The sequence below is a fragment of the Bubalus bubalis genome, chromosome 5 (genome assembly GCF_019923935.1).
Source record: "Bubalus bubalis isolate 160015118507 breed Murrah chromosome 5, NDDB_SH_1, whole genome shotgun sequence".
NCBI classification, from domain to species: domain Eukaryota; kingdom Metazoa; phylum Chordata; class Mammalia; order Artiodactyla; family Bovidae; genus Bubalus; species Bubalus bubalis.
In genome coordinates this window covers 130,508,355-130,528,568 of record NC_059161.1, presented here as the reverse complement: position 1 = coordinate 130,528,568, position 20,214 = coordinate 130,508,355, and the positions used below count along the sequence as shown (strand labels likewise).

Below are 20,214 nucleotides of genomic sequence, written 5' to 3'. Positions count from 1 at the left end.
GACGTTCCGCGTAGGACTCTTGCCTCTGTGCTCACGAGGGCGGCGTCTGCGGTTTCCTGCAGCATCGCTGCTCTTGGCGTTGGGTACCCCAGGCCTCACAGGATGAGCTGGGCAGCCTTTCGGTTTAGGAGGGGCTGGGGTAGAGCTGCTGTTTCCCTGGGGGTGTTTGAGGGAACACGGGAAGCCACCCGGGCCTTGCATTTTCTCTGGGAGAGAGTTTTCTGTTGGGAATTCAGCATCTACTGTAGACCCGGGCTTACTCGGGTCATCCACCCAGGGGTCGTCCGTACGCAGGGGCCTCCTGGGCGCCCCGTGAGGGGACGCGGGTGGGCGGCCTTCAGCCCAGAGCTGCTCCAAGCCCCCTCCCTGCCGGGGCTGCCGCCGCCCCAGCCCCCTGGGGAGGGCTCACCAGCGAGGGGGGGCCCCGGGGGGCTGAAGGTCAGACTTCCTGCCGCTTCCTTTCAGTCCTGCTCCCCTGGAAGGCGGCCCCTCTCCGTTGCCAGCTCTCGCATCCACGGCGCGTCCGCCCGCCCCACACGTGTACTCCATAAACGTCAGCCCTGAACCAGCGCGCGTCCTCCGAAGCTGCACACTCACCCGCTCCTGAAACAGCACAATCCGTGCGTAATTTCCTCTCAGTCCCTGAAAACGTTACTGAAAGGAAAAAAGTTTCAATTCACACCTGTTGTTAAAATCTTTAGACGTGGGGAATCTGATCAAGTCCCCGGTGGTCAGGACCCAGAAGCGGGGCCTGTGAGGAGCGCACAGGAACTTCCACACACACCCACACACGAGCTCGTGCACACACGTGGATGAGAGCGCCTTGAGCGCGGCCCAGCACCTCCACTGGGTCCCTGGGACGGATCCGAGTCCAGATCCGGTCCCCTGCTTTGGTCAGCTTCTAGTTCTGGGTCAGTTCTTTTTCTTTTTTTTTTTAGTGTGGACCGTTTTTAACGTCTTTATTGAATTTATTACAATATTGCTTCTGTTTTATGTTTGGGTTTTTTTGGCCCAAGGCGTGTGGAATCTTAGCCCCCTGACCAGGGATGGAACTCGTCCACCCTGCGCTGGAAGGTGAACTCTTAACCACTGAACCGCCAGGAAAGTCCCGGGGCCAGTTGTTAAATCAGACACTTTGAGAAGCTGGGGCTCTTGGCAGAGGAAATCGCCCCTCCCCCAGGACCCTCCTCCCCCCACCCAGAGGCTGAGGCAGCGACTGGGGTGGGGGGCTTCCTTGGGGTGAACAGCCCTCAGCAGTGGGGCTCCTGGGCTGAAGGTCAACCCCATGTAGCCAGCCCAGGACTGACACAGCCCTGCCCCAGGGAAGATGGGGGTTTCCCTCTAATACACATCAAGGTGGCCGCTGGGTGCCTGACGGGGCCCGAGGCCTCCCTCCTGCCCTCCCTGCTGGCCACTCCTCCTGGGACTTGGGGCCTGCCTTCCCGAAGCCACCCCCTGCCTTTCCTCTGCTCATAGCCCGATGCCTCTCCCACCAACGCTCCCCTTCTCCAGCCTGGGGCCTTGGTTTCTGCTGACCAACAGCATCGTGAGTCTGTGCGTGGAGTGGGGAAGGGGTGGCCGATGTTCTGGGACCCCTTCCCAGGAGGACGTGGCCCGGACGCCCCCAGGGACCCTTGGCTTGGCCTTGGCGTCCAGCCGCAGCCCTGGGCACCGCTGAGGTCAGGACTCCACGATCGAGGTGCGGGGTTTGGTACCTGAGTCTGGGCGTGTGCCTCTGGGGGGCCTCTCGCTCAGCTCTGGAGGGTCGGTGTGTCAGGGCCATCCCTCAGCTAAAAGTGTCACCCCACCTGTGCTTCACATTCATGTGGGGTTCTGTGCGTCCGTGCGCTCACGTCCGCGGTTCACAGGGAGTCCCCTACGTGCCGGTGAGTTCGTCTGAGAGCGCGTTAGTAAGGCCAGCTTGTTCCTAGGTCCCACACGGGCAGCCTCGGTACCCGGGTGGCACGGCCGGCCGTGTAGCGCCTTCTGTGCTGATGCACGTGTCTCACATTCCTCACTCCCCTGCTCAGTTATTTCCACTTCCGTTTCCATCGTCACCGCCTGGCTGCCCTTAGCAGTGCCAGCGGCATCGCCGGCGCCTTTGCGCCGGGTTCTGGGCATCCTGGGCTTGAAGTAGAGCCGCTGCGCCTCTGTGCCCTGTGCAGCCCTGGAAAGCACACGGAAGCGCAACCACCCGTGCCGCACGCTGCACACACGTGCACAGCGCTGCATTCACGTGCAGTAGCTCCCGTGACTGGACGTGCACGCACACCGGCGTCTTTGAAGGTTCGCTGTGAAGGTTCGCGTGTCGGGGACCTGCTGTATAAGGACCCCAGTCGTGCTGGATCAGGGGCCCCTCCTAATGACCCCGTCTTAACTAATCACAGCTGCGGGGACCATGTTTCTAAATAAGGTCACATGCGAGGGGTGCAGACTTCACCATGTGAGTCTGAGGGCACACAGGTCCGTCTGGGATCACCCCTGAGTGGGGCGGGCTGGTCGAGCAGGGGCGGCAGGAGTCACTCTGACCTGCCCTGTTGGTGTGAGAGGGGAGGGGCCCTCGGGGGCTGTTGTTGCCCCCGGTACTGACAGCCCAGCCTGGTACTGGACCCCTGCTCAGAGCCGGGACTCAGCCGGAGCGGGACTGGAGAGGCTCCTGTGTTCCAGCCATGCGTCCTGCTGGGCGTGACCACAGTGATCCTGTGAGCGGGAAGTGAGGTGGCTCCTGGTGAAACGAAAGGAACGGGCAGTGGAGGAAGCAGGTGGTGGGGGTGGACTGGCCCCGAGAGGCGCCGAGAGGAGGAGGAGGTGAGGGGCAGGGGAGAAGCCACAGAGGTGAAGGCCCAGGGCAGGAAAGAGGGGGCCACTAGGGCACAAAGGAGGCTGCATGGACAGAGGTGCTTTCCCCACCCTGGGTGCTCTTCCCTGGTGTCCCCGGAGGAAGGGTGGCCTCGGGTATGGGCTGGAAGCCCAGGTGCCCAGCAGGTGTGTGCTGAGTGGCCCACAGAGAGGCCGGGTGCCCTCAGGGGCAGGCCTGTGAGTTAGTGTCAAGAACGTGGTCCACCCAGAGCACCTGGCTTGCAGCGGGTGCAGCCAGATGGACTGGCGTTCCCAGCATCAGGAGGATGGCAAGCTGGCCCAGCAGTTTCAGGGGGCAGGGGTCAGCATGCTGGAACCAGGATGAATACATGAAGGAAGGAAGGATGGGTCGTTTCCTCCTTTTTATCTGCTTGGGAGGAAGACATTCCCAGATACCAAAGTACAGGCACTTGAAGAATTTCACTTCTTGAAATGTGGGAGCAAAACACAGGCAGCTTGGCTTCATTTGGTTTGCAGCGTCATCAAGATTCTGAAGCCTGGTGGGTCCTCCCTGTCTCATCATCACGGCAGGCGGTTGCCAGAGAGGCCGTGGGGAGCGAGAGCAGAATCCTCAGGCCAGGCATGCCCCTTGATGAAGTCGGCACTTGTCCTCCGTCCTGCCCAGAGACCCCGCCGGCCACCCCTGCTCCCGCCCCGGCCCCGCCGTCTGTGTCCAACCGCAGGATGCTAGTTGACTGCGAGGGGAAGTTAGCCTTCTTGCAAACGGTGCTGGGTTTCAGGGGGTCTGCGAGAGCAGCGCTGGAGGCTCCATCCACCCGCAGAGCCGCTGCGCTCCAGCAGCGCTGGGGAGAAAGCCGAAGGGGAGGCTCTGTGGTGGGAGCTGCTTCTGGGCCAGAGCAGGTGTGGCTGTGGGTTCAAGAACCAAAGGATCACAGTGGTGGGATGCAGGGGCTCAGTGACACTCCCAACTCCATGAATAAAAAGGGGATGAGTAACGTGCTGATCAACTTAGCAACTACAAAGGGGATGAAAGAGACAGCAAAGTGAGATAGCAAATGGAGAGTAAGGCGGGAAGAAGCCAGAGACGTCCAGTTTTATACTAAATGTGAATCGCTTGAATCCCTCTGTTTAAAGGCAGAGACTGTCAGAAGGGTTTTTATTTCTATTTATTTTCTAAAAGATTTATTTATTTTTAGCTGCAGTGGATCTTGGTTGCTGGACTCGGGCTTTCTCTGGCTGCGGCGAGTGGGGCACCGCTCTCTAGCTGCGCTGCTCCGGCTCCTAGATGCAGAGCCTTCTCCGCTGCAGGGCGCAGGCTCCAGGCTCCGGGCTGCAGCAGTTGAGCCTCACGAGCAGGCTCTCATGCTCACGCTCTGTAGCTGTGGTGCACGGGCTTCGTTGTTCCTGGCATGTGGGATCTTCCTGGACCAGGGATCAGACCGGTGTTCCCTGCATTGCAAGGCACATTCTTAACCACTGGGCCACCAGGGAAGCCCCTAGAGGGTTTTTATTTTTAACAAACACATTGTTCAAAGGAATTCAGTCAAACAAACTGGTTATGACAGTTGAAAAATGAAGGGAAGGCCAAGAGATGCCCAGCAAGTAGACACAAAAGGAAAAAACAGACGCAGGGTGGAGACCGGTGGGGTCAGCGCCGCTCCCGGCCCGGAAGAGGCACCGTTTCCAGAAGACACAGCCGTAAACTCTCATGCCTCCGAGAGCAGAAGAACATATGGATGGCAGAAGCTGCTGGAAACCAGGGGTGACCGCAACACTCACGGGACACTTCAGGACATCTCGCTCAGGACGGGCGGCTCCGGCCCGTGAGATATAAGTGACAGCGTTGACGGTTAGAGATTGCCGTTGAGGGTCATTCTGGATTCCGACAGGAAGCCCAGATCACTGTCCCTGACGCCTACAGCCATGAAACCAGCGGCCCCACACCTGGCGCCTTCAAACGACCAACCTGCAGGTCTCACAGGCGCAGTGTGGGCAGGGTCCCTGGGGACGGCCCACCTCCGTTCTGCCTGGAGCCACTTCCGGATGGTGGGCCGCACGGGGGAGGCCTTCTTCCCCCGGGCCTCCCCGGGCTGCTTGGCTTTCTGAGAACTTAGTTCCAAGTGCCGGGAGGTGGCCGGGCCTGGGGGCCGTCACTTCACCCTCTGCTTTCTGTCTGGCAACCACAGAGCCCAGAGGCAGCGGGAGGAGAGGCAGAGCCTCAGGACCATGTTTCAAACCCGCGTTTTAGCCATGAAGCCTCACAGTGGGGGCGTTTTCTTGGTTTGTGCCCGTGGAGCACTTGTAAACACCAATCGTTTCATGTGACCACGCAAACACCTAACACACTTTGAAAAATTGAGATGAGGCTACGTATATTAGAACCCAATACCATTAGAAGTAAATGGCTATAAGGTTACCAAAAAGGCTGAACCATTCGGGGATGAAGCGCGCTCCTGAATGGCCATCGGGGAGCTGAGTGTGGAGCGCGCGGGCCGAGTTCGGGGCTGAGCACAGCCCCTCCTGGCGCAGGAAGGCACCTCCTGGCCCACCCCCGACCCTCCTGCGGCCCCGACACCGGGGACGTTGGTCGTTTCCACACTGCTCCCCCGTCACCTGTCAGTGCTGTGCTTTTAAGTGCCTCTCCCTGGGACGGTTGAAACTCGCTTATTAATACAAAAACTAGGACAGCAGAATATGTCGATTATATTTTGTGTAAATACACACGCACATTTTTTTTCTTTTTTCTTACCGAGTGCCTCCTGGGTGCCCACCATCCACGAGGCACCCTGGGGTGCGGGACCAGTAGGCTTTGCTTCACCAGAATCTGCCCAGCCCAGTGCTGGCACAGAGCAGATGGCCGCTAGAAGCCCTCTTGCTGGCCACACCTGCCCACCCCAACCCCACCGAGCGTTGGAGCACCTGCTGACCTGGGGACACCAGGGCGGGGAGGGAGCGGGCAGTGCCGGACCCCTGTGTCGCTGGTGCATATCTGGGGTGGCAAGCTGGGTCCCGGGGCTGGAGGTGGCTCTAGTCGGCCATGGGTTGGCACCGGCAGTCCATGTGAGGGTAAATCATGGCAGGGCCGCTCTCCTTCCCACCACGGGTGGACGGCCTCTCCTCCGAGGCTGAGCTCAGAAGCCTGCGGTGCTGGGGGTTGGTCCTCTCGATAACAGGTCTGAAAGTGTGCAGGGCGTGATGTGCCCCGAGGTGCAGGGCTCAGACCGTGTGCAGCGCCCAGAGTGACAGGCGCCGGAGTCTGCAGTTATCGTAGAACTTCAGACAGGAGGAGCGGGCTGGAGGGGCCTGGACTGGCCCCATGCACCCGGCTCTCCATGGAGTGGGCTGCAGGAAGGGGTTGCTCCAGGGGCTTCCCTGAGCTTGGCTCGCCCCCTGGAAGAGGGCTTCCCGGGAAGCTCGTGGTGGAGGAGGTGCCGCTCTGGGAGGTGGGCCATCCTGGGCCCAGCGGCTGCTCAGCCTGCGCAGTCACAGCGAGTGTTAGAGCGCAGCTCCCAGGAGGCTGGGGCGGACAGTACAGGGGAGCTCAGCGGACCCGGCCTCTTCAGGCAGAGGATGCGGGCCCTTCGAGGTGTGGGGAGACCCTGGCCCTCCCCATCTCCCGGGCACGCTGGGCAGCCCCATGAGTGGGATGTGGGGCTGAGGAAGGAGCTGGAGTCCCCCCCGCCTGGCGGCGGTGTTTCTCTGTGGTCTTCCCAGCACCAGGTGGGCGCCCTGTGGACTCAACACCGGGCCGGGCTTGGAGACACAGCCAAGGAAGCAGGCAGGGGAGGGTCCACTGGCCGGGCCGAGTGCTGCTGCCCGGGGCAGGAGGTTGGGCAGCGAAGGGCTCAGTGGCTGTCGTTGGCCTGGGCGCCAGTTGGGAGGGGCTGTCCGAGCAGAGCCCTTCTCCACGTGCCCCCACCCATGCTGGGGACCCTCTCCCCCAACCCAAGACCAACCTATCTTCTAGATCTTTCCTTCAGCTTTTCTCATGTTGCCTCCACACTGCCCTTGGAGGTGGGTCCCGCCAGCACCCCCATTCCACAGACGGGGTTACCACTGGGTGTTTGGTGACCTTGGATCTTACCATTCTCTGGGGAAACGGGAGCAGCCTGCCCTTCTGTCCCAGCATGTGTGCCCCTTGAGTCACAGAGGCGTCACCGAGGCACGGCCACCCCCCTTCTCCCAGCACCTGACCCAGGCCTGGCCCACAGGCCCCGTGGAGCAGAAGGTGGACCTGTGAGGACCACCGCAGGCGGCTGAGACCTCAGGCAGGACGTGGAGGGGCCTGGGTCAGGCTGCACATTCAGGGGCGTCGTGGGACTGGGGGATACAGCTGGGCAGGGGTGGCTCCATGCAGGTCAACCAGGGTCGGACTGGGGAAGGGTGGCGGTCAGTCCCCCACAGGTCCTGCGTGGGCTGTATCCCAATGCCGCGTGGGCCCCTCTGCCCCCTGCCCCTCTGTGAGGCCAGCATGTGAGCCTGCCCCCCTGGACAGCGCAGCGCTGGGGGAGGGTGGGGGAGGGCGGGGGGATAGGGGGGTGCTGGTATTCCTCGGGGGGGGGGGCCCAGCTGTGCCCAGCACATGTCACCAGGAAGCCCAAGGCCCTCGCCACGGGCGCGCGGCTGGGAGCAGCTGGCCACAGGCAGGCCCCTGAACAAAGAGCCTTTGAGCAGCGTACACGCCTGCCCTGCGCACTCGGGCCAGCTGACCCTCCCGGGAATGCCGAGGCCGGCTCCCTCTGTGGCTTATCGGGTCCCACGTGGAGGTGGAACAGCTGGCCCTGGAGCCCGCCGGCCGGGCTCGGTGCGGGGGACACCAGCCCCCGCCACGGGAACACCTCCTGGCCAGGACTGGGCAGCCGTGCGCCCTCCACAGACCTTGCCCGGGTTGCCCGCACCCCCGGCTCCGGTGGTGGCATGGTCTGGCCCCCACGTCTGCCTCTCCTCTAGGCCCCCTGTCTGCCTGGTGAAATCCTGTTTACCCCAGAACACACAGGCATCCTTCTCACCCAGGAAGCCTTTGAGGGACCAGGAGCTCCTGCAAGGGCCCCCCAGCCCCTGAGTTGGCCGCACGTGGTGTCCGTGGGGCTCCCGGGGAGGACGTGCTGCCTTCTGTCTGCAACCCCAACCTCTGCTTTCCATCAGCGCCCACCCCCCCCAGCCCACAAAGCTCAGCGCTTAATTCCCGGCAGTTAAGCTTCTCACTGTCTTTAAAATTGGTTTTTCATTATGAAGATAACAGAGCAGTAACATCTGAGCACCAGGGAGATAAGGATAAGGGTCCATGAGGCTTCCTTGGTTGGTTGGCAGAAGCACAAAACAAACCCTTTCATCCGAGAAGCCAGGCTCCACGTGCAGGCTCAGATGTGCGGGGCTGAACCCCCAGGCCGCTTGCTATCTGTCACACGGGGGCTGGGCTCACGGGCTGTTCCCAGAGCCTCTGAGCCAGGCGGTGCGGGCAGTGCTGGGCCTCAAAGCCCCCTGGACTGCGGACCACCTTCCCGATGGTTGAGAGGGTTCACAAGCTGATGGGGACGAAGCGACGGGTAAGACGGCCGCGTGGACCTTCACCCCTTGCGGGCAGCAGTGCAGCCACGGCGATTACGAAACGCCCGAGGAATCCGTCTCCCCCCTCTGTGGACCGGAGCTGGAAAAGCCAGATAAGCACCTGCGTCGCGGAACCTTTATCTCGACTCTCAGGCTTTGCAGATCTGCTGTCAACCCCCGTCACCCCTGAACCCCGTCGGTGGGTGCGGGCCGTGCCCCTTACTGGTATCGTGGTCGAGTCCAGGGGTCCGGCATCTGGCTGCCCCCTGGCAGGGCCTGCTCAGGCAGAGTGCATGGGTCCCCAGACCAGCGCCCCCTGCCCAGGTGGCACTCAGGCTCAGGGGCTCAGACCCACCAGTGTGTCCAGCAGTGGTCTGACCTCTGCGCATTGCTTCCCCACCTTGTCCTCCCCCGGGGTCTTGGCTGTGATGCGTGGCTTTTGTACACAATGCCTGAGCTCCATGTGCTCATTTAATGCTGAACTAACACATGTGCCGTGAAGATTCAGAACCAGGGGCTCCAGGGCAGCTGTTTCTGCCCTGCTGGACTGGCCCCAAAGGTCCAGGCGAAGGCCTGAGCACAGAGCCGCAGGGACATGGGGGCGTTTGTGTCATGGAAAAACACATGAATCACGCAGGTCACTGTTTCCAAGTGCGTTTAACTTGTCAACAGTATTGTGCCCTGACCACCTCCGTCTTGTTTCGACCTTTGTCCTCACCCATCAACAGCGGTTCCCATTTGTCCCCCCCCACCCCCACAGCCCCTGACAACCGCGGATAGGCTTTATTTTTATTAGCATTGTAGCAACATGCATAGAATGTACAGTTACTATCCTAACCATGTTTAAATGCACAGTTGAAACATCACACCGTCCGCCTCCAGAAGGTCCCTATCTTTCCAAACAGAGACTCTGCCCCATTAGCCACTCCGTCCCCCGCCCCCCAGACCCTGGCCCCACCGTCGACTTCCTGTCTCTCTGGATGTGACCCCTGCAGGGGCCTCCTGTGAGTAGGATCACGCAGGATTCGTCCTTCTGTGTCTGGTGTATGTCACTGAGCACAGTGTCCCCAAGGTTCGTCCACATCCCAGTCTTGTCAGCGTTTCCTTCCTTTTAAGGCTGAGTGCGATTCTGCTGGGGGTGGGGCAGGGGGCACGTGGGTTGCGTCCGCTTCTGGCTGCTGTGAGCCGTGCCACAGTGCACACGGGTGTGCAAACGTCTTTGAGCTCCGACTTCCCGTTTTCTTCTCCTTTCTTCATTGTTTGGAGGATCCGTCCAGGAGTGGGATCGGCGAACGTGTTCTATTTTTGATTTTCAAGGACCCTCCATCCTGCCTTGCAAGGTGGCCGCGCCGTCGTGCGTTCCCACCAGCCGTGCACCAGGCTCTGGCTGCTCCACGCCCGCCCCAACACTCGCTCGGTTTCTCTGATAGCTGCCGACCTGATGGGTGTGGGTGCCTCACTGTGGGTTCGCAGCTTCCTGATGAGCAGATAGAGCATCTCTGGATGCGCTGGGTGACCATTCGTACGTCTTCTCTAGAGAAATGCCTTCTTTAGCAGAGTTAGTTGCTCAGTTGTGTCCGACTCTTTGCAACCCCATGGACTGTGGCCCGCCAGGCTTCTCTGTCCATGGGATTCTCCAGGCAAGAATACTGGAGTGGGTTGCCATTCCCTTCTCCAGAGGATCTTCCTGACTCTCCTCCATTGCAGTCGGATTCTTTACCGTCTGAGCTGATTTCTTCTTTACCGATTTTTAATTGAGTGGTTGCTTAGGAACTTGATTTTAGAAATAAATTTAAATTTTGCAAATAGTCACTGCCAATGGCCACTCCACACCCATCGCCCGCGATACACATGGGGGGCCCGGGACCTGCTGCACAGCAGGAGGGCATGGGCTCCCCCTGGGGGGCTGCCTGGATGCTCAGAGCCCCCAAGTCTACCTCCCCGGCCTGCTTCGTGCAGGCATGGAATCTCAGGTCTGTGCCCTGGTCTCAGCGCCCAGCTGTTCAGAGGCCTCTGGTCTGTGAGGCTGCCCGCAGCTGGGAGGCGACCTTGCTGTGTCTGAGGGATGGTGGCTGGGGGGGAGGGGGGTGGGAGAGGGCCCTCACCCCTCCGGTGGTGGCGGTCTTGGCAGAGGTCCCTGGCGGGAGGACGCCCCCTCCCCCATCTGCAGAACGGAGCTCAGGGCTGCATCCTTGACCTCTGCTCACATCCGGGCACACGGGCCCCACGTGGGGCCGCGGATGGGGCCTCCCGCCGCCTCTGCTATCAGTGGAGGGGTCAGGTGTGCTGGGGGGCTGTGGGGGCAGGGCGGGCGCCTGAGCTAGGCTGGGAAGGGGGGCGGGAGGCGGGGAGGAGCCAAGGGGCCAGGAGCCAAATACAGAGCACTGGGGACCAGGGGGTGGGGTGTGTGCCTCAAGCCAATGGGAGGCTCTGGGAGGCCCAGGGGAGCCTGACCCTCCGTGGGCGTCGGGGGCCAGGCCAGGGGCTTGAGCAGGGGGTGGGGGAGGGGTCGGCCGTTGCCGGGCCCTGGGGGAGCCGGAGGCCTCTGCGGCTGCTGTAGGCCCGTGCGGGTCCTGGTCTGCAGAGACGGCTGAGCCGCGGGCCTGCCCCTGCCCAGGGTGGAGAAAGCCCAGGGCGAGGAGGGCGGCTGGGCAGGGGAGAGGTCACCCTCTGGGTCTGATTGCTGATAGTAGAGGCTGGACTCACTGGCTCTCCCCGGAGCCGAGATGAGTTGTCCTGCCCTACCCTGGGCCTCTTGGCATTGGGTTGGGGGGGTCTCCTGACTCAGAGGTGGTGCCACAGGATGACATGGGGTCAGCCCTCCTACAAGCCCTGGCCCACCCACCCCAAGACTCCACAAATGGACAGTCAAGCCCAGTCAAAGCTCCAGAGCAGCCCCTGGCCCAGGGTGGCTGGGACCAGAGTTCCTGCCCTGCCACAGCTTTGGGCCTGCCTGTCTGCCCTCCTGGCACCTGGGTCAGTGAACAGGGGGCTCCAAGAGATGGTGATGGCCCAGGCCACAGGGAGGCCCCGGGTCCCAGTGAGCAGCGCCCAGTCCTGAGGCCCTGGACCTCGGGGAGGCTCTGGGTCCCAGTGTGCAGGGCCCAGTCCTGGGGTCCCAGCTTTGCCCCAGGTGCCACCCTGCCCAGCGCGCGGGGCTGGTGGCATGGAGAGCCTCTCACCCCAGGGCACGCATGTGCCCACTGCCCCAGGGTCTCCCCTGCCCAGCATGCATGGCACCACTTTGGTGAGCACTGTGGCTGGGTCTCGGACTCGTGGTGACAGGGTGAGGGCCCCCAGCAAGCAGCCCAGCCTCCAGCTGCATTCCAGACTCAAACAGGATTTGGGGATTAGCCTTGTTTTAAATTATCCCTACACCTCACTCCTCCTGCAGCCTGAGCCCGCCAGCCCCAGGAGGGCCTGGGTAGCTCTGAGTGCGAGGCTAGGGTAATCGAGTGGAGGGAGGGGTGGGGAGCGCCCCAGGAGCATCCCAGGAGGCACTTCTTCATCTGAATGTCTGTTGTAAGCTCTTCTCTTATGGTCCTAAGACTTCTACCGCATTGAATATACTTGGGACATGGCTGAAGAATGTATTTAAGTGATTAAAAACAGGCATCAAAATAAGAGAAAAATCTCATTCGTGGTTGATCAACCCAATGGTGTGTGGATTTGCAGAGCTGGGGTACAGGCTCTGGGGACTGCTCTTTGGGGGGAATCTGTCCGTCCCCTTAGGGCCATCAGTGGGCCCATGGCCCCCTCCTCTGTGGAGACGCTGGCATTTACTGGCGTCTCAGCTCTGGGGACCTGGAGGTGGTGGCTCTGTGGCCCTTGTCATGAGGGCCAAACATGGAGCCGGACCGTCCACAGCTGCCTCTGTGCACTGCTGGGGCCTCCTTGGCCACGTCCGCTCACCACACTCTCTTAGGACCGGCTGGGCCGGAGTCTTGGGAAACACGTACGAGACAAAGCCCTTGTCCCAGGGAGCCCCAAGCTGCTCATTCCTTCATTCGGCAGATCCAGGTCCAGGGCCACCAGGGCCATTAAATGTGGCCCCCGCCCTGGTGGACTCAGCCACCCTCCAGGCCCCAAGGCCACGGGGCCTGTGCGCGTCCACACTCCCTCGAGCTCCACTTTCCCAGGTGCCCCTAGGAGTTCACACCCCACCCTGACCAACCCGGCCTTGCCCACCAGAAACCTTTTCACAAAAGGAAGGCGGTACACTTTCCCACCTTTTCTCCCAGCACGCCCTGCGCGTGCCCTAGACACACGCTGGGTGCTGTATGCCACTCTGACTGCAGAGCCCTGGCAAACGCCCTCCACCGTGGCTCCCTGGGGAGGACAGGCAAGGCCGGGCGTGGGACCTGGGCCTGTGCCCTTACCCGTGGGAGCCGAGTGCTCTGACAGGGCTGGGCCCCCGGGGGAGGACGGAGCAGGACAGCAGCTGCAGACAGTGCCCTCAGGCCCGTCCGAGGGGGCCTTCTCAGAACTTCCTTCCTTTCCGAGGCCGAGGAACAGTCCATTGTTGGTGCCCCACATCTTACTCTGACTGTTCAGAGCCCCTTAGCATTTCTTTTGCATTTAAGAGGGCTATTTCTGGGCGCAGGGGGGCGGGGGGAAACGTCTTCAGGGTTTTGAGAGGGATGGCATTGAATCTACGGATCCCTTTGAGTCGTTGAGTCGTAGTGACCTCTTAACTGTATTAAGTCGTCCAGTCCGTGAACGTGTATTCCCATTCATTTGTCGTCTTTCATTTCTGGAAACAATCGTTTTCATTGTACAAGTCTCCCACCCCCTTAGTTGGTCCACGAGTCCTTTTTTTCTTGCTGCTAGTGTAAATGGAATGGTCTTACAGTGCTCTTTCCATACTGTTCATGGTTTGTGTATAGAGACGCAAAGATTTTTGTGATCAACTTCCCTGGTGGCTCAGATGGTGAAGAACCCGCCTGCAGTAAGGGAGACCCAAGTTCCATCCCTGGGTTGGGAAGATCCTCTGAAGAAGGGAATGGCTACCCACTCCAGCATTCTTGCCTGGAGAATTCCATGGACAGAGGAGTCTGGCGGGCTACAGTCCACGGGGTCACAGAGACTGACACGGCTGAGCGACTGACAGTTTCACTTTTGTGTCCTACTCTGCTGAATTCATTTATTAGATCTGACAGGTTTTTCGCATGGAATCTTTAGGGCTTTCTATACCTAGGATCATATTGTCTGTGAACATGGATAATTTGACTTCTTCCTTCCCGACTTGCAAGTCTCTTATTTATTCCCTAGCAGCTCTGGCCGGGACTTCAGTACGGTGTTGAATAGATGCGGTGAGAGCGGTCACCCTTGCCTTGGTTCCGATCTTAGAGGAAACGCTTCTAGCCTTTCCGTGTGGATTCGCTGTTCACGGTGGGGTTTTCATTTGTGACTTTCATTGTCCAGTGGCAGGTCCCCTCCGTGCCTCGTTTGATTACAGTTTTTATCGTGAAAGGGTGCTGAACTGTGTCAAGTACTTTGTTTTTTTACATCTTTTGTGATCAGGAGATCATGTGATTTTTTTCTTCCCCCTCCATTCTGTTAACGTGATGTATTGTATTGGTTGGTTTTCATGTGTTGAACTGACCTTGCATTCTGGGTGTAAAGCCCACTCGGTCATAATGTCTCACCTTTTCTCTATGGTACCGAGTGCAGCGGTGGACCTGGGCTTGGGTAGACGGCCTGTCCAGGTGGACGATGCAGCAGATGGGGGCCCAGGCCGCCTGCTCCCCCCACGCGTTTTCTCAGCAGAGGCTCCTGGCGTGGCACCTGCCCCCGGGTGAGGCTGCAAGGTGAGCTCACGCGCCCTGCCCCCGCAGGAGATCGTCCTGGTCGTGTTCTTCGGGACGGAGTATGTGGTCCGCCTCTGGTCAGCTGGCTGCCGCAGCAAGTACGTGGGCATCTGGGGCCGGCTGCGCTTCGCCCGGAAGCCCATTTCCATCATTGGTGAGTCACATCTGCCCCCTAGAAGGTACACCCCAAGGTTTCCAGACACAGGCTGGGCACCGTCCCCCAGAATTTGGCAGGTAGACCCCCATCACACACACCACCAGGCGGAGCCCCGTGAGGGCTGAGAGTGCGCCAGCTTCCTCCAGCTGTGAGGGGCTGGAACCCAAGGCCAGCGGGGTGACTTCCCAGGCCCCCCCGATCAGCGGCCGGGTCTTCTGCCCCTAGATGCTGCTGACGGGGCAGGGCGGGGGTCTGGTCACGCTCAGCACAAGCCGAGTGTCCACTGCCCTCAGCAGCCGATGAGCCAGGGCTGGGCAGGGGGGCTCGGGTGGCCTTGACACGTGCCTGGGATGGGGGCTGGGCCTCCCCCTTGTGGGGCCCTGTCCCGCTGACTGCCAGCCTCTTTGCTGGTGTCCAGCTGCCTGGCTGGTGACGGTGGCTCTGTCCCCCCAGACCTCATCGTGGTGGTGGCCTCCATGGTGGTCCTCTGCGTGGGCTCCAAAGGGCAGGTGTTTGCCACCTCGGCCATCAGGTAGGTGGGGCTGCGGACCCGGCGGTGTCCGGCTGCGGGTGCTGGGGGGCGGGCTCTGGGCCCACGCTGAGTCAGGTGCAGGCACTGGCTTCTGGAAAGCTGGGACCCCAAGGTCTGGGGGCCTCAGTCTGCTGATCTGTAAACTGGGGTGATCCCTGGGGCTGCCCCCCAGAAGGCCATCTGGCGGCCCAGGGAATTGAGGAACGTGCGGGTTTGGCTCCAGGCCTGTGTGCGGCCCCCGCCCTGACGCTGTGCCGCAGGGCCGCCTGGCGCCCACAGGGGCCCGTCCTCCGCAGGAAGTGGGAGGGCAGCGTTGATGGGCGGGGCGGGGGTGCGGGGCCGCCTGGTGCCCACAGGGGCCTGTCCTCCACAGGAAGCGGGAGGGCACTGTCGATGGGCGGGGCGGGAGTGCAAGGCCGCCTGGCGCCCACAGGGGCCTGTCCTCCGCAGGGGCATCCGCTTCCTGCAGATCCTGCGGATGTTGCACGTCGACCGCCAGGGGGGCACCTGGAGGCTGCTGGGCTCCGTGGTCTTCATCCACCGCCAGGTGTGTGGTCGGGGGGCACGCGGGGCCCTAGTGCAGCCTCGGCTTGAGCCAGCCGGGCCGTCCCACCCCCCCCCCCCCACCGAGGGGCCGGAGTCCCCCGCTGGCTAGGCAGGTGGTGTGCCCACGTTCCCTCAAGCTGGGACAGGAGATGCTCAGGTAGGTGGAAAGATGGATGTGCAACGTGGGAGAAGCATCAGGATGCCTGGAAATCTGAACCTGTGCAGACCCTGAGCAGCCCCGTGAAGGCGGGGTGGGGGCCAGCCTGAACCCCTGCGTGAGGCCTGTCCCTGCAACTCCCCGAGGTCCTGCGGGAAAGAGAGCCAGGTGGGCGGGCCAGGGCACTGGCCTCACTCCTGGACGGGGAGACCCGACCTCGCCGTCGACAAGTTGGGGAACCTAGGTTATTTTCTAAGCCTGATGTCTGCCTGTCAGACACGCTGGCTTTTAACGTGGAACTTTCGGTTAATGGTTGGAGCTGGTCTCCGGCAGGACCCCACCCCCCCACGTGATGTCTGTCCGGGGCACATCTGCAGGGCCCCCGGGCGCCCGCGGGCGCTGGCTGACTGAGCGCCCTCCTCGGTCTGTTTCCAGGAGCTCATCACCACCCTGTACATTGGCTTCCTGGGCCTCATCTTCTCGTCCTACTTCGTGTACCTGGCCGAGAAGGATGCCGTCAACGAGTCGGGCCAGGTCGAATTCGGCAGCTATGCGGACGCCCTGTGGTGGGGAGTGGTAAGTTGGCACCTCTGTGTCGTGAGATCACTGCACACCCCGGGCCCGGACAGGTGGTGAGGACACAGCGTGTCGCCCTGGGTCCTCGAGACCCGCCCCCCCGAGGGCTTGAAGCCTGCACACAGGCGCGTCGTTGGGCGGGCGGCCGGGCCCCACGCTGGACGCCCCGAGCCTAGCTGCCACTGTCGTGGGGTGCTTGACGTTTCTACCTGTGATCCTGGCTTTGCGGAGGGAAGTCTGACGGGATGGAAGGCGAGTGTGCGAGGGCCACCTGCCTGGGATGTGGCCGCAGGCGGCTCCAGCTCCTCCCCCAGCCCTGGGCAGGGCCCTTCAGCGCCGTCCACCCCCACCCCTGCCCCGAGACCCCCGCCACCCCAGGGCCCACCTCTGTGAGGCTCAGCGCCAGGCCCCCAATGTCCCTGCGCTCAGGAGCTCATCGTCAGGTGGCTGACAGAGCCCACCACACCAGGCCAGGGGCCTCGGGAGAAAGCGCCAAGCTCCCCCATTCTGACAGGGCGCCCGGCCCGCGTGTCTGGTGCTGGCCGCGGCTGGGGCACTGTGCAGGGTCCCCGGGTTCTGCTCTGGGGGGGCAGAGATGGCACTTGGCCTGGCCGTGGGTGGCTGCAGGTGCCTCAGCCAGGGCCAGGGTGTCTGAGCCATGCACACCCCCCAGCCCACCCCGGGGCCTGGTTGTAATAGGAACCCAGCATCACTGGTGTTGGACCTCAGGGCGCGGAGGACGCCCCCCAACAACCCTCCACTTGGGCCTTGTGGGGAGACAGGTCCCAGGCTCTCCTTTAGTCACAGGGTGGTCAGCAGCTTACTGGCCTGGGAGCGGCACGCGTGGGGTCCTGGTGGCCTGGACAGACCCTGGCTGTGGAGGCAGGCGGGAGAGTGGCCCCATCTCTGGGGCGTCAGCCGGGCCTGGCCCCCCTCCCTCCTCCACAGGGTGCACTGGACCCAGTGCCCAGGAGCGTCCAGGGGGCCCAGTGCCCGGGAGCGTCCAGAGCAGCCCGAGCCGCAGAGCGTGTGATGCCAGCCCTGGGTACGAGATGCCCGAGGTCAGGGGTGGCTGATGGAGCCCCTTTGAGTCGGGGGCTGGGTGGCTGATGTCCAGGCCTGCTCAGCCCAGGAGAGGAGGGGGTCTCAGGCTGCACCCACGAGGTGGGGCTGAGGCCTGGGGGCAGCGCCGGCTCCACGGAACTGCAGGTCCAGGCTGAGCTGGGCCTGGACATGTCCACTTCCGACCTGTTTCCTTCCAGAATGATGGCGGGGTGGGGGACTCTGCCTCTGCCCAGGGCCCCCACCCTCCATGGGGAGGCCTGTCCCTGCTGCTCTGGGTGGGGCAGGAAGCTGTTCGCGTCTCCATCCCCACCCCCGAGAGGCTAAGGCCGGGGCTCCTCATGTTGGCCAAGTCAGCATTTTTTTTCTGGAAGCTTCCAACATGCCAGGCTGCCCGGGGAAGGTGAGGACGTGCCGACCTGCTCTGATACCGCCTGCGGGCTGGGGCATGGCTGGCACCCCAGCAGGTTTGGAGGGAGGGCACTTCGTCCTCTGCTCCAGCAGCGGAGGGGTCACTTTCTGGTAACAGGCAGGGCCCGTGAAGGGACACACCATCCGGGGCCGTGAGGATCCCCAGGGCCAGACGGCGCGGTGGGAGGCGCGTGGGTGCGGGGTGGGGGGGCTCGGCTGGTGAGTGGTGCCTGGCCCCGGCCCCCCCCGCCCGCCTGCCTTCATGGCCTCTCCCTCGGAGCTGCCCCCGGCCTGGCCCCTTGCGGGCCCTGCTCCCGCGCGCACACCTGTGCAAACATCCGCCCGCCAGCCGGGAAAACGGCCCCTTTGTGCCCAGCTTGGCACCGGTGCCCTGGTCTCGCCGTCAGCTGCAGCCCCGGCCTGGCCGCCGCGGGCCCGGCCTGGCCATTGTTCCCGCGGGCTCAGTGCCCCCGCCGCCCGGCTCCGGGCAGACGACCCCCATTTGCAGCGGTGGCGCCCCTGCAGCTGTTCAGGCGGGCGGAGCAGGCCGGGCTCCAGTTTGGGCTGTGCCCCTGACAAGTCCTGGACAAGCAATCAGGACATGCAAACGGGACAGCCCGCGAGGGGCTTCAGGGCCAGGCGGCCCTCCCCCTGCGTGGCATTGCCGCGGGCCACCAGGACAGTGAGCCCAGCCCGCACCCTGAGGCTCCCCACCTGGGGCGGATGGCCCAGGGCCTGCCTGCAGGCTGTGCTGCTATTGGGGACTGGCACAGCAAGGCCTGCTGGCCGGGCAGGCTACCCTCCATGGGCACACAGCATCACACCAGACCAGCTCCTCTGGCTGGACGCGGGAGACAGACCCTGTGGTTGGGTGTCTGGGCCGTGGGACGGGCCCTGAGCTGTGCTTCCTCTGCAGAGCCGGGGGTGGGGGCGGGCTGGGGGAAGCCTGCCAGGACCACGTGTGGACCCACTGGGCAGGCTGCAGGTGCCCCGGGGGTAGCCCCGGCACCCTCAGCACCAGGCTTGGCCGGATGAGTGGATGCGCCTGGGAAGCGGTCAGTTCCGTCTGGGGCCCACGGGGTGCCCACAGCAAGGTGGACCACCAGAACTGTGCTTGCTCATGCTTCTGGAGACTGGGAGTCGAGATCAAGGCTGGCTTCCTCCTGAAGCTCCAGGGGAGGGTCCTTCCCGCCTCTCCCAGCCTCTGAGGCCCAGGTGCTCCGGGGCCTGTGGCCGTACCCTCCATCTCCTATGGGGAAGCCGGTCAGTGGGTGCAGGGTCCACGCGAGAGCTCAGGACCGTCTCCCCTCAAGGTCATTAACCCAGTCATGTTGACAAAGACCCTCTTTCCAAACAGGCCTATGTTCCGAGGGCCCAGGGGCACACGGATGCTGGGGGACGCTCCACTGCCAGGGACAGCACTGTCCCAGGTGGACTCACAAGTCGGCCCTCCACTCACCGAGCCTTGGTTTCCAGGCCGGGGTCGCGTCCACTCCCCCCGCCCTGGGTGGGGCGCCCGACGTGGGGGCGAGTGCTCCTCATCGCCTCCCAGCGTGGCGCCCCACGCCTGGCTGCTGAGGTGTCGGGAGGATTTAAGACTTTCTTCTCTGCCCTTGGAACAAAATGCGTTTGTTTGTATTAAAGTTTGAGTGGAGGGAAAAGCAGCCTTTGCAAACACGGGCTTCTCTGTTTAGCGCCCGGGGGTCTCTCAGATCCGGAGGTTGCCAGGCCCTGTTTACCCCTGCACCTAAATTTAGAATTGGGAGTGAAAAGGGTGGAAGCCGCCCTGCGTTCCACCGCTGTTTAAAACTGAGTCTGACTCCAGTTCCTTGGCTCCAGAAGGTTCTACCTCCCAGGCCAGACTGTGTCCTGTCAGGGTGAGGCCAACGGGTCTGGGGGCCGCATGGGGGGCTGGGTGAGGACAGGGCCCCCAGATATTCACAGGCAGGGTCTGTGGGCCCCGCCCAGTGTGGGGGCCCTTGTCAGGCCCTCCTCTGGAGTTGGGGAAACTGAGGGCCCAGGGAGCAGTGGGCCGCCCCCAACCCCACAGCATCCAGGGCTCCTCCCCTGCCTGGACTCCGTGCAAAGGCGGGGGTGCCCTGCAGCTTTGATGGGAGGGTCCATAGGACCCCAGGCCACCGCCGGCTCTGAGTCCCTCCTGCACCTCTCATGGGTCATGTGTGTGGCTGAGACTGTGGGCACTGAGAGCTCAGCCAGAGAAGGGTCTTCACAGCCGGGTGTTGCGGGTTGAGTAGGGGTCCACAGGGCAGGTCCGTCTCTCCATCCTTACCGTCCAGGGATGGTTTCTTACGTGGACTCGGCAGGCCCAGTGAGGGTGGTTTCAGGCCTGGTTTCCTCTGGGGTGGGGTTCAGCCCTTGTCATCTGGAGAAAGAACTTTCCGGCTTCAGCTCGAGTGAAAGAAGCATGGTCAGCATCCGGAAGACAGGCAAACAGGAAGCAGTGGGGTGACCCGGCCAGGAACTAGGGTGGAGCCTCGCCGACCTGCCGAGTGACCCTGGGCCTTGCTGGGTGTAAGGTGGGTGCCCACTTCCGAGAGCCGGGGGAGGGCCGTCAGTGAGAGCTCGGAGAGCCTAC

At 62.6% G+C, this 20,214-nt stretch overlaps 1 protein-coding gene across 10 annotated transcripts in view; it reads left to right on the top strand.

Annotated features, from left to right (window-relative positions):
• KCNQ1 (potassium voltage-gated channel subfamily Q member 1) overlaps positions 1-20,214 on the top strand; it is a 377,149-nt gene that overhangs the window by 79,222 nt on the left and 277,713 nt on the right. For all 10 annotated transcript variants that reach the window (XM_025286908.3, XM_044943825.2, XM_025286907.3 and 7 more), the window contains exons 3-6: positions 14,205-14,331; positions 14,788-14,866; positions 15,317-15,413; positions 16,005-16,145. In XM_025286908.3, coding sequence (XP_025142693.1) covers positions 14,205-14,331; positions 14,788-14,866; positions 15,317-15,413; positions 16,005-16,145 — 444 coding nt within the window. The remainder of the gene's footprint in view (positions 1-14,204; positions 14,332-14,787; positions 14,867-15,316; positions 15,414-16,004; positions 16,146-20,214) is intronic.